At 35.7% G+C, this 14,653-nt stretch overlaps 1 protein-coding gene across 1 annotated transcript; it reads left to right on the top strand.

Annotated features, from left to right (window-relative positions):
- Positions 1 to 4,786: 4,786 nt before the first annotated feature.
- On the top strand, positions 4,787 to 6,587 carry LOC145070615 (transcription factor MYB36-like). The gene is made up of 3 exons (XM_079017571.1): positions 4,787 to 5,046; positions 5,166 to 5,295; positions 5,580 to 6,587. Exons 1-3 carry the CDS (start codon positions 4,911 to 4,913, stop codon positions 6,361 to 6,363), a joined length of 1,050 nt encoding a protein of 349 aa, XP_078873697.1. The 5' UTR covers positions 4,787 to 4,910; the 3' UTR covers positions 6,364 to 6,587.
- The last annotated feature ends 8,066 nt before the right edge of the window (positions 6,588 to 14,653 follow it).

The raw sequence follows: 14,653 nt of genomic DNA, 5'->3' as shown, positions 1-14,653 counted from the left end.
CATAGATATACACCAAATCATGGCACAAAAAATCAATCAAGCAGAAAACGAAATGCTTAGATGAAGGGAGAGGGATATGCGAAGATGGGTAGGGTGATGCTAGACATTATCACCAAAAGGAAAATCCATTTCGTTGATGACCACGATGATGTCGAAAAGGAGCAAAATCGATAATGGTGTAAGCCAGTGCGATGATGAACACTGATTTTTGGATGGGTATGTTAATTTGTAGATCAACGAATTTTAAGAAAAGAGGAGATGAAGAGAGAAAAGAGTGAGAAATAGATATTAGGTTGACTTTTAAAAAGATAAGGTCATATATATATATATATATATATATATATATATATATATATATATATATATATATATATAGTTATAAGCAATAATAATAATATTAAATTAATAGGAAATAAAATAAAAAATGACATTATACTCATTTAAGATCTAACATGGACTAAAATTGCAAGAATTCGCATATCAAGGATGAAGCGCACAAGTTTAAACAATCGACAACAAGCTGAGTGAATTTTTGAAAATATGAACTAGACGTGTCTTTTGACACATACACAATGAACGATTCGTATAATTTAGTCAAAAAAAATATTGACATATTCTAGCAAAATTGTTATGGATCATAAATTTCTAAAAAACTCTTTGGAATTAAGAAATTTGAATTCATAAGGAATATGAGTCAATTATTGAATTCTTGAAGTTGAAAGACATTGCTATATTTATTACATAAACAATAAACAAAGAAAATAATAGAAAAACAAAAGAACCCTATAGAATGCTATTTGGAGAAAAATAATAATTAAAAGTAACCGAAAAATGACTTGTGTCAAATTCAATGAAAGTGAGACATGTAACAAAAATATTTCCATTTATTAGTATGTATATATGTGTGTGTGTCTATATATATATATATATATATATATATATATATATATATATATATATATATATATATATATATATATATATATATAGGGTTAGATTATTTTGTTTTCACTCTCTATTGTGTGCATGTATGATTAATTCTGGACCAATCATTTTAGTTATTTTAAGAAAGTAGTTAATGGATATTACATGTTGAAGATATAATGGATATTAATTATATCTTCACCATTTAATATTTATTAATTACTTTCTTAAAATAACTAAAATGATTGGTCCAGAATTAATCATACATGCACACAATAGATAGTGAAAACATTTGAACCTAACTTTCTCTCTCTCTCTCTCTCCACATATATATATATATATATATATATATATATATATATATATATATATATATATATATCAGTTATTTTGAAAACTAATAATGTGAGAACTTAAAACGTGTTTTTTTCAATCAAATTTTTCAAAACCAAAACAACCACAACACCCCTAAGCCATCGTCTAGAGTCTACATGTATATTTGTGCATAATCGTATGTACATATATACACATTTGTGTACATTCAAATGTACACATATGTATATTACGAAATAAAATTCATTTTTATAAGGCTAGTGGCCTAGTCGACGACTTATTTGTGGTGTGGTGGTGGTGTTGTTTTTAAAAGAATTTGGTCAAAAAAATAAAATTCAAGTTCTCACACATATGATGTGAAACTACTCCAATATCCTAACTTTACTAAATAACATGATAAAGATTCCTCCATATTAATCAGGAAAGGTCTATCGACTGAGATAATAGAAGTTGTTGAGCCCACAATACTAATGTGTAAAGGAATGAGCCACCATGATTAATGATAAATGACACACTTCAAAACATTTAGATCAATAGTCCATAAAGGTGATTTAAACTTTTGAAAAGTAACTCAAAAACATCCATAACATTTTCCAAAAGTAGCTCAAAAGCTTCATATCTTCATTGGATCGGGAATAACGAGAATATCATCGAACTAGAGAACCCCAAACATTCCAATAAATGGCCTCAAACCTCATTCATTAACCACATGAATGTACTTAGGGAGTTGAATAAGCCAAATGGCATGACAAGCCATTTGTAGAGTCTGCCTTTGATTTTGAAATCCATTTTACACTCTTCTCATTCTTTCATTCGAATATGGTGATGATGACTTCAAACGTTGACTTTAGAAAATACACCAGAATAGTATAACTCATCAAGCATATCATATAACATCGGAATGTAATATCTATATTTGATGGTAGTATTATTGATATCTATGTTATTAAAACACATTAATATAATCCTATCCTTTTCTGAGACCAAGAGGGCCATAACGAGTCACAAACTTATTCTAGGTCTCATGTAGCCCCGAGTAACAAAGCCATCAACTTGTACTTGTGATTCTTCAATTTTGCTTTGGTAACATCGATAAAAAGATTTGTTAGAAATGATGGAGCCAAGAACTAATTCAATTTGATGCTCAATTCCTCTAAAAGGAAAGTAAACTCAGAGGTAGTGCTTCAGCAAATACATCAACAAATTCTCTAAGTATAGGTTTCAGTAACGATATAATAGTTTTAGAAACTTCCATAAATACATCCTATTTTACTATCGGTAGCTGTAGGATACATGTGTTGTCTTTAATTTCCTTTTTAACCTCTCTTTGAGTCATGAATTAGGCATTCTCGCGTTTTTTCCGATTTTTGTGAGTAATGAGGGTTCGAAGTGGAAAGCATGATTTTCTTACCATTGTCATAGAAGGTATATATGTTCAAATGCCCATTACGGTAAAAAACACTTATCGAATAACAAATGTGTTCCCAATAGCAAATGACAATCATCTATTAGTACAACACCACATATAATCTCATCATGGTAAATATGCCAATAGAAAAAGAAACCACTAGTTCGCATGAGACTTTTTCTTTGCTTCCTTAGTTCATCAGTTGGAATTTATAAGGGAGTATATATTGTTTAGTAGGGTGGCGAAGTTTATTTAAAACATCCTTTTCGGTACATGATCCAATTTAGGCATGCTGACACAAAAATTTCCCATGTGGTCACCTAACATGAAATTGCTTTCGTTCAGGCACGCTTAATTACATTGTTCTTATGTGATTTAATCCCCTCACAACTATAAACAGCATTGAGACAAGGAAGATATCCACCCCCTTATAAGGAATAATTATTAAACATTTCCAACTGATTTGGTATCAGAACTATGGCGCATGTTGATGTGTTTGACTGCTACGTCAAAACCAATAAGGGGGATTGGGGGGGGGGGGGGGATCTTATAAAAATACTTATTAAACCATCCCAACTGATGTGGCATAAGAGGTAGGGCACATGTCAATGTGTTGAATAGGTACGTCGAACACCTTAAGGGGGGGTGGGGGTTATGGTAGGCAACTACCTGACACTTGTTCCCAAATCGATTGAGAGGGAGTATGAACCACTCCTTATAATGGTGTGGATACATTCCCTATTACTATGTGTTTTAAGGCCATGAGACCATTAAATCTCATGAGAACTCTGTAGTTAAGCATACCTATGCGAAAACAATTTCAAGAAGAGTGATCCAAGAGAAAATTCCGTGTCTGGTGGCCTGAAGCGTATATATTTGAAATTATAAATGTAGAAAAGAAGTCTTGACGTGAATGATTATAATTCCGTTTATATTATTATTAGGAACTAATAGGTTCTTGATCCAAATCATAATATGCAAATTGGGAGAAAATCAACACTTTGAAAGAACTAAAAGATGGTAATTAAATTTCGATCTAAAACAACATAATTTTGGATGCTTTCAGATCTAATGTTAGGTGTATAACATCTTCATATTCACCATCCATAATGTTCAATGTGTTTGATTAATTAGATAGCATTGAAGTTGAATATATGTGAAATTGCCTATTATAAAACAATCTTTTACTTCTTGAGAGATTAAATGGAGATTGTTATAGGGTTTTATGTCACTAGAAGGTACTTGTTTAACATTATTTTGCTATATTCATATTTTTAAATAATAAACCGAGTGAATGGATAACATTTAAGCACCGGAACAAATTTTAGATTGTTCAAACTCCAAATATATAAGCGTCTTGGCCCTAAGAAGTTTATGATTAGGTTAAATGCTATTGCAAAGATACTAGTGTTTGATATAATTTTTTTAATGGCCAAACTCTTGTTATAGAAAGAAAAACTAGCCAGTAGCTAGACATACAAGAGGATTACATGTTTGAAAATATACCCAAAATATTTTAAAGTTATGTTTTGAAGGAACTATTGAAGGACTATAAAGAAATGAGTTGGCCTTCACATCCACCAAAAATTTGTGAGAGACAACCTCGCTGGAATGAATTTTTTAATTTCGAAGTCTCCAAATATATACTACAAAAGAAGCGAAATGTTAAAGCTTTCCAAAACCAAAGTTCGATGACTGAAAAATCTGTTTGAACGCGGATCATAGAAAAAAAAAAGCAAAAAAGAAAACTATAGGAATCAAAATCCATTTAATGTTTTTAACAAAATATGAATACATGAGCTTGTGAGATGATCATATATATATATGTATGTGTATGCAGATATGTACAAGTTTAAATCCAAATTAGTAGAAGAAAAAACATGTAAAAGCTAGCGGTAGAAAACTTGATTCCTACACGTATAGGTTTTTGGACTATGGCAAATTGGCAATATCATAATATTAAGTTGCTAAAAGTAAGAATGAACTGATCCAAATGTGTGCCCCAAACCCTAGAAGAGTGTACGACTTTCTTTTTGCTTTGTTTCTTTTTGGTTTGTTTATTAAGTATCACATCAACTCCCAAATTTTCATACCTACTATAAATCCCGAGTCTTCCCTCGTACAATTTCAACCAATTAACCAGAGGCACATATATCTGCGCCTGTCTTGAGAGAGAGAGAGAGCAAAAGGAGAAATATAGATACAAGAACACCAACAAACAAGGCAGAACAATTCAAGAAAGAAGATGGGAAGAGCACCATGCTGTGACAAAACAAATGTGAAAAAGGGACCATGGTCTTCGGAAGAAGATGCTAAGCTCAAAGAATATATCGAAAAGTATGGAACTGGTGGTAACTGGATCGCTCTTCCCCAAAAGATCGGTATATATATATATATATATTTTTCATCGTTATATACGTTCATATTATTCTTTTGTTCTTCACTGTTTTGATTTTGTATAAGACCCTTTAGATTTTTTTACATAACAAATGATTTGCAGGCCTAAAGCGGTGCGGAAAAAGTTGCAGACTCAGATGGTTGAATTACCTACGACCCAACATCAAGCACGGTGGATTCTCTGAAGAAGAAGACAACATCATCTGCAGCCTCTATATTAGTATAGGCAGCAGGTTTTACTCTCTCTCTCTCTCTCTCTCTCTCTCTCTCTCTCTCATGTGCGTATAGAAGTTGTGGGCATGTTGGATTCAAGTTTTAACCAAAGTTACTTGTCCTTTGCATTTGTCCATCAAGCTCTTGTTATAAGAATATATGCGTCCCATCTCATATTTAAATCTATACTGTTATATTGATGTTCGTTTCTGGCCCTTGAGCCCTAGGAATTTTGTTTCTTGTTTTTTCTGTTTTTATGGTATATGGTTTGGTTTTGTGTCTGATTTGATGCAAAATCATATAGGTGGTCCATAATAGCTGCCCAACTGCCTGGAAGAACAGATAACGACATCAAGAACTATTGGAACACCAGGCTGAAGAAGAAACTACTCGGAAGGCGCAAACAGTCGCAGGCCAATAGGCTCTCCGGTTCAACCCAAGACCAGAAAGACAGCAACGGAATAGAAACCCTAAGTAACTCCGCCATCGAAAGGCTCCAACTTCACATGCAACTCCATAGCCTTGAAAACCCTAATTTCTCTCAATATGATAATCCTCCCATGTGGCCTTGCAAGTTGAACCCTATTCAAGAAAAGATGATGCAAACTCTCCAACTTGTGAATGAATCCTCGAATCCTCTCATGATGCAAAATTTCTCACCTGCTACACCTCAAAAAGTTGAATACTATGAACAATCCAGTAACCCCCTTCAACAAGAGTATTCCTCAATGATGATAAATGGAATGGAGAATTCCATGGGAATCAATATTCCCGAGTCATCATCTCTTGTCCTGGAATCAGACGCCACAATACAACAACCAAGCATGGAATTACAGCAGTGTTGGGCGTTTCAGGCTGAAATGGACGAGCTCTTGAGCAACAAAGGAGCTACACCACTAGAGGGGCAAATGAGTGAATTTGATTGTTTCAAGGACATGCATGGTGCCAAAAATAGCATTACTTGGTGGGCTAACGAATTTGAAGCAAATTCAGCCTCTTCCAACTCGTGGGATTCAACTAGCATTCATCATCACAAACAGACAGACATCAAGTACCATGAATTAGTGCAAGGACATAGAGTACAATGAGAAATTAAAAGAGGATACGAGGAATTGTTTGTTGTTCATCAAGTTTTATTGGAATTTAATTGTTATAAATTAGGCATAAGTGTACGTAGAAGGTACGTGGAGGAGAAGAAACCAGTAAGTAATGTGTACAGTGTGTAATAATGTTGTGTCAATTTCTTGTTATATATGTTTGCCGAATATATAGATACATCTAATCAATACAGGTACTTATATATTTCTAGGTTTCCTTTTGGAGTTAAGTTATTTCGATATAAATGGTATATGATGCAGTAGTTTTAATTATGTTGAATAAAGTTACGTAAATGATAGAATCATGACACAAAGTTATCTCACTTTATTATACTATGATACATCAGTGATAACTGGTAACAATGGTGCTTAAATTTGTTTCCCATTGATCGAAGTAGGCTTCAATATTTGAAAATAAAAGTGTATCACTGATCGTTGATTCTTCATGTTGTCTGCAATCTGTTTTGTTGATAGAACGTGATAAGATTGACAATGATCATGTGCCTAGATAACATATAATATTCATCTTATAGCTTTATGACTTTTAATTGAAATTAGGTGATGATTAGGGTATTATTAGTTTATTTATAAAATCACACCATGACTTAGTAATATAAAAAGTATTTCTGAAACTAAAAATATCTAGCTAGAGCAGAATATCAGTGCATGTTTTTTGTGAATATAGCTTTTTATAATATTCATGAAAATCACACATTTGTGCGTTTTCTTTTCGGAATTACCAAATTATATGCTTTTTCTCATAAAACGGCAATTAACTGCAGACAAGCTGCTAATAAGGAGCTAAATTATATGATTTTTACCTTGTTCGGATTTATTGATATATTAGTCACACTGTGTCGATGAATTCGACTTCGATCAAACTCATGGAGCTTGGGAATGACGTTGGTTTTTGCATATCAAGGGCTCCGATAAGGCTCTCAGGTCCATTATTGAAGGTGAGGTTGTTAAAAATTTGAATCAATAAATTGCCTATCTATAAATCTTAGAGGTGTTGGAGGAGTTCATAAAGCCGATTGGATCAGGGATCTTAAGTTATTGCATAATATTCTAATGGGTGATTTTAACAAGATTAGATTTAGGCATGAAAGGTCTTCGAATTATGGTTGTGATTCAAGTATGGAGGACTTTAATTCGTTTATTAGGGAATTGACACTTTTTGAATTTCCTCTTGGCGGAAGGAAATTTACGTGGGTCAGTGATGATGATATTAGCCTAAGTAAACTTGATCGCTTCATGGTGTATGGCACTTTCATGGATAAGTGGCGCATGGCGACTGCTACCATTTTACAGGAGGAGGTTTTCGGATCATAGTCCAATTGTCTTGCTGAATGATTCCTTTGCCTTTGGACCAGTTCCCTTTAGATTTTTTAAATTCTTGGCTCCTTTTGGAAGGATTGGATTCTGTCGTTAAAAAAACATGGGAGAACTCGTCTTCTGAGGGCACCTTTGATAAGAGGTTGGCTCAAGAACTCAAAGATGCTAAAAATGATATCGAAAGTTGGAAGGCTGATTTGAAAAGGAAAGAGAATGAGGAGTATCAGTTGTTGCTAAAAAAAAATTGATGATACGGAGTTGATTGCGGAAAATAGGCTTCTCTCTTCCCGAGAAAGAGCATTGAGACAGAACTGAAAAAAAAAAAAAAAAAAAAAAAAAAAAAAAAAAAAAAAAAATCACCGGATTGTGAATAATAATAAAAGGAAAAATCAGATTCATGGGCTTAATTACACTTGATTGGGTGTGGGTGAACGAGCATACTAAACTAAAGCAAGAGGTTTTGGAATTCTTTTAAAAAAAAGTTTGATGAGCCATTATACAAACCGACCGAACCTCATAAGTAACAAGTTTAAGAGATAAAGAGAATCTTGGCTTTTGATAGAGAGACTTTAACTTCTTTTTCAGAGATGGAAATAAAGGATGCTATTTGGTGCTATGGAAATAATAAAGCTCCGAGAGTCAATGGATTCATTTTTTAGTTCTTAAAACACTATTGGAATTTAATTAAATCGATGTGATCCTATTTATGAAAGATTTTGAGGATTCCAGTATGTTGGCTTGGCTAGGGGATGTAACTCCTCTTTTATCTCTTTAATCCCACAATCCTGTGATCCTCTTTTTTTGAAGGATTTTGGACCGATTAATCTTGTTGGTTGTTTGTATAAAGTGCTCTCAAAGGTGCTAGCTAATCAGCTTAAAAGAGCGCTTGATAAAATCATTAGTCCTGAACAATCAACTTATGTTGAAGGAAGAAGCATCCTAGACGGGCCGCTCTTGCTTAATGAAATTTATTCGTAGGCCAAAAAAGTAAAAAATAAAAAAGACATTAATTTTTAAGTTAGACTTTGATAAAGCTTTTGAGTTGTTGATTCGAGAATATTTACATTAGATAATGGTGCAAATGGCGTTTGGATAGAAATGGAGAAAATGGATCAAGGGTTGTCTAGTTTCTTTCTAGTAGAGCCTCTGTTTTGGTCAATAGTGCTCCCACTTAGGAATTCAACATAAAGAGGAGTGTTACACAAGGTGATCATCTAGCACATTTTCTCTTCATAATTGCTATGGAATGTCTTTATATATCCATGGAAGAGGAGTGTGATTTTCATTATTATCGGGGGCTTTCTCTTCCTTATAATGGTATCAATATTTCGCACCTTATGTATGTTGACGATGTGATTTTATGAGAGAATGGTTGGAGATAAACTTCATAAATCTTAATAGATTGCTTCGTTGATTGTTTCTTACATTATGCTTAAAAGTGAACTTGCACAAAAGCAAGGTGTACGACGTTGGAACAGATGATCTAGAAGTTGATAGGCTTGCTAGTATCTTGAAGTGTGACTTCGTTTACTTATCTTCGGCTCCCAATGGGGACTAATATAACCCCTGTTTCGGATGTTCCTTAACTCAGGGATTATGAGCCGTAATTCAATCATGTAAAGGCTTTCGACTTTGAGAAAGTAAAGTTTGGACCTTATTAAATGTTCATAATATTGGTTATGAGGTCTAAGCCCTTGATTCTTATGATGGAACCAAAGGGAAGAAAGGGAAAGGTTATAGATCGGGTTTACTGCGGGTGATGGTTTTAGTTAGGTATGTGATAAGCCAAATGTAACTAGGTAGGATTATGGGGCTTATCAATACCTTTATGTGTATATAAGTAACGCCGAAAACGGAGTTGAAACAAAGAAGTTATGATTGTTTGAAGTTATGTTGATAAATGGGGGTTTTGCCCTATGTAAGGTGTAATCTATGTACGCATGGCATAGTGGCTGCTCAGGGATGCGGTTTTAGTGAGCTACGTAGGGCGTAGCTCATGTTACGCAGGGCGTAGCTTATGTTGCGCAGGGTGTAGCTTATGTTACGCAGGGCGTGTGACAACCCGAAATTTCTATCTGGTAAAGCCATTCAATTCAATCAAAAGTCAGACTTGTTTCTGCTATCTTTAAGCATTGTTAAGGTTCTGTTTGAGTGTTCTAAGCCTATTACATTCAAGTATTGGGTGTTAGGAAGTATCTAATAGAGTTCATTGTGTAGCATTCAAGCCAGAAACTCCATCACAAGGAGTTTACGGCCGTAAACTCTTGTTCTCCGTGAACTCTTCTCCTTAAGTATGATTTTCCTTCATTTTTCTTCACTTCTCACATCTCCAAGTCAAGAACACTCATTTCTCTCTCAAGTATCATCAAGAACACTTCCATTTCTCATCAAAGTTGTAAGTGATTCCTTCTTTATTAGTTGATATCTTTCTTGATATAGTAAAACCCTATGATTTCATCTGTGAATTCATCTATTTTGGTTTAGATCTTCAAATCTTCATCCATTTCACCAAGAACACACACTTGTTCTTGGTGGCCGTAAACCCCCAAGGGATTCCAAATCGTAAGTATCCTTTATGTATTCTTGTTTCCCATTAGAAATGTAATGCCCCGACTTTCAGGTATTGGTTATGTGAGAATTTTCTTGATTTCAAGGTCTACTCGTCGAGTAATAGCGGGTTCGTCCGCGTGTTTTAGTGATCTACTCGCCGAGTCCAAGAAGGGACTCGACGAGTAGGAGCTGGCAGATGAAACCCTAAATCCCGGGGTTTTGCACCTTATTTAAAGGATCATTGGCCTCCCCCAGCCTCCCCTTTACAACTTCCTGGCACCCTTAAACCCTAACCGTGTGTGTGTGTGTGTTTCTTTGGTGTGATAGAGACTTGAAGAAAGATTTTAGTGAGCAACACTTGGGGAAACAAGTAAATCGAAACTAGGAACTCATGGGAAGCAAGGATATACATCAGTTGACATTATCTGGAAGGTATTAAGCTGTCTCTTTGGCTTATCTCATCTTTAATCTCTTTTGGGTGGGTTTTAGGAAAAGCTTTTGTGTTTGAGCCAATATCTGAAGCTGAAACTTCAGATCTGGACTCCCTTTGGTCTCTAGATCCATAAAGGTATCAGTTTTGGCAAGTATAAGCCTTCCCTCAAGTGTTGGACTTCATTTCAAGCTTAGTTTTGTCATTTTAGGGCCTTAAAGCTTTGCATGCACGTAAAGTTTGCAACTTTACGTGATAAGCAGGCCTTGGAAGGTTGGATCTACAATCTGGAATCTTTGCATGGCTTAAAAAGCATCTGTGTGGATGAAGGTTTGAAGGGACTTGGCGAGTGGCAAGGTCGACTCGGCGGGTCCGATGAAGTTGGTTGTGGGCTCGGCGAGTCGGATGAGTAACTCGACGAGCCCTATAAAGATTGCCCTGTACTCGATGAGTCAATGAGTGACTCGGCGAGTTGGTAAAATTAGGAAAGAACTCGGCGAGTAGTTGAGGGTGCTCGACGAGTTGAGGTCAACATGGACTGTTGACCTTGACAGTTGACTTTAACTTTGACCAAAGGTTGACCATTTGACCTCTGGTGGTATCTCGGGAATTTATAAACTTTGGATGTGTTGGATATAGGTGGTGGTATTGGTGGCGATGATTCGAGATTTGAGCTTTCTATTTCCAGTCGGCAGTTGCAAGGTGAGTTATCCTCACTATACTGAAGGGTCTAAGGCACCAAGGTCGGCCCTTTGGATTGTATCTGGTTATGTGATGCTAGTATGATCTGTTATATCGGTGTCCTAGAGGGTAGGATAATATTATGTGGTATGTGGTATGATCTGTTAGATCGGTATCCAAGTGTGATGCCTCAAATGTCTCACACAACACCAAAACTCTTGGAATAACCTTGAGAGAAGACACTTATCAAACAAAATCTACTACTAAGTGAAGAACAAGAGGGCTATCCGATTTTGAGTGATAAGTGTCTTCTCTCAAGGTTATTCCAAGAGTTTTGGTGTTGTGTGAGACATTTGAGGCATCACACTTGAGGTGCTAGGCTCACAAGGTTCTCAAGAAATCCAAGCAACAAGAAAGGTATGTTTTCTAACTACCTTTATGATTCAAGTCCCCATGCCATGCTAGTTGGTTAAGAACCTTGGAAATCAAATTTGCATGTATCTTAGTAAAACATAGGTCCAAGGTTTCTAGGGTTGCATGTACACCTTAGGAGTGTTAGAATGCTCAAAACCCTTCTCGATCCTTTAGTCCTTCACTTGACTCACATGCACATGTGAACAAGGAATTACTCTTAATTTTTCCAAAGATGAAAATTCTCATTCATCATACAACTTGCATGATTCCAAGTTTCGGTCCAATTGAAACTTGGGTGATGAGAATCTTTCCTTATTTGGTGAATTTAGACACTACCTTAAATGAAAGAATCAAATTCACATTTCCATTATTTCTAGAAACATACAAACATCAATTTTCCATAAATGCCATTGCAAGGAGATATAAAAATAAAACAAAATTTTATTTATTTATTAAAAAAGCGAAAAAAACTTTTTCCTTACGGCCCACATAACTTTGCATTTTCTGCATGTGGTCCGTGATAGGTTCACCATCCTTCATTCGGGTTGTTATAATGGAGGAGATGATTTCATACCGTTCTTCACGAGCACTCTGATGGTAGCGGTCCATAAAGTCCTGGTGCATCTCAAAAGGGTAATAGTCCTCATAGGACTTTCGGAGCTTATTTGTCATTGTGGCCAACATGATACATGCCACTTTGGTGGCATCTCTCTCATGAGTCCAGTATTCAACAATCTCCTTAGGAGTAGCAAACGACTCATCAAGTTCCTTAAGCTCCATGTCGAGGAAATATTCCTTGTCCTCATACCGAGTGACCATCCTGATGTTCCTGATCCAATCCATGAAGTTGGATCCATCGAAGATGACTCTCCCACAAAGGTTCATGAGAGAGAAGGAGCCGATAGGGTTTGAGCCAAAAGCAGCATTGTTGGAAGACATCGAAAAAGAAAGAAGGACAAGTTTATATTAGATATAAAGATAGTCCTTAATAAGACACCCAAATGTAATATTAAGGCTAGGACCCAACATAATATTTTATAACTTAGAAGAGGGATGTTTACATAAGTTAGCCAGAGGGTTTTGTTAGTACAGAGTACCCTAATAGAGTGTGTAACTTTTAGAAATGCATCTATGGATTAAAACAAGCACCTCACAGATATAATCTTTGTTTCGATGAGAAAGTCAAAGAGTTTGGCTTTTCGAAGAGCGAAGATGAATCTTGTGTATATGTCAAGGCTAGTGGGAGTATAGTTAGCTTTTTGGTACTGTATGTGGATGACATACTACTCATAGGAGATGACATCGCAACTCTGCAGGAAATGAAGTCCTGGCTTGGGAAGTGTTTCTCTATGAAGGACCTTGGAGAAGATGCCTATATCCTAGGGATAAGGATTTTGAGAGACATGAGTAAGAGACTAATTGGACTTAGTCAGAGTACCTACTTGGATAAGGTGTTGAATAGGTTCAGCATGCAAAATTCCAAGAAAGGAGAATTACCGATCCAGAGTAACGCTAGACTGAGTAAGACTCAGAGCCTGAGTATAGAGGTTGAGATATCTGAGATGAGTCGAGTATCGTATGCTTTCTCTGTAGGCTCGATCATGTATGCTATGAATTGTACTCATCTTGATGTGGCATTTGCGTTGAGCATGGTCAGCAGATATCAGGGGAACCCTGTCAAGGCTCACTCAACTGTGGTAAAGAACATTCTCAATATTTGTCCGACTGATATCTAGAACAGGGGATTATATGATCATTTATCTTAAATGGTGTATCATCATCATCTCAGTTCCGCGAGACCTTGAAAGAGCTACGATTGTTGATCGGTTCCTGAAGTTATTCTTGCAGATATAGTTATTAGACTTATCCAAGTGGGAGACTGTTGGATTAGGTTTCTAAGTTCATAACTATTTATGGGATGTACTTGACCCGGTTGGCATGGTCCATTTGAGTTGCATGGCATTACAACACTTGGATAGACTAAATGAGAGAAAGGACACTTAAGGATTTTTAATATATTATCAGTTCTAATATATTAATAATATTATTTAGTTAGTATTTATCAAGAATTAATTTGTAATTAATTAACTGATCAAAAAGGAGACTAATTAAATATATGGGGTTGATTGAGTAAATCATCTATTCTTGTATAGTGGGCTAATGATCCATGGTTTATATGAATTGGGCTAAAACTCATAAGGTGCTCCATGGATAGTACATTGAGGTTACAAACCCATGGATCATGGAATACGAAAATCCATGTCAATTAGGGTTTACATGTTGTAACCCTATTTGTGACACAACTATAAAAGGACCCCATGACTAGGAAAATCGGAACTACTAAGTGAAGAACAAGAGGGCTAGCCGATTTTGAGTGATAATTGTCTTCTCTCAAGGTTATTCCAAGAGTTGTGGTGTTGTGTGAGACATTTGAGGAATCACACTTGAGGTGCTCGGCTCACAAGGTTCTCAAGGAATCCAAGCAACAAGAAACGTATGTTTTCTTACTAGCTTTTATGATTCAAGTTCCCCATGCCATGCTAGATAGGTTAAAAACCTTGGAAATCAAATTTGCATGTATCTTAGTAAAACATAGATCCAAGGTTTCTAGGGTTCCATGTACACCTTAGGAGTGTTAGAATGCTCAAAACCCTTCAGTGGTATCAGAGTCTAGGCTTGTTTTCTTAATACTTGATGCAAACTTGTTGAAAAAACTTTAAAAAAAATACAATCTGCTGAGTGAACTCACCGAGTCCATGGGGGGACTCGACGAGTCCATGTGTTAATTCATCCTACCCATCGAGTAGGCTCTTGCACTCGACGAGTACAAGGCCATGAATGCAGATTGTCGAGTTTTGTTGTTGGAAATGG

This window comes from Lactuca serriola, chromosome 8 (genome assembly GCF_051521515.1).
Source record: "Lactuca serriola cultivar US96UC23 chromosome 8, Lser_US96UC23_V15, whole genome shotgun sequence".
Taxonomy (NCBI): domain Eukaryota; kingdom Viridiplantae; phylum Streptophyta; class Magnoliopsida; order Asterales; family Asteraceae; genus Lactuca; species Lactuca serriola.
Note: the sequence above shows the minus strand (reverse complement) of the source record. Positions and strands in the feature narration are given on the sequence as shown.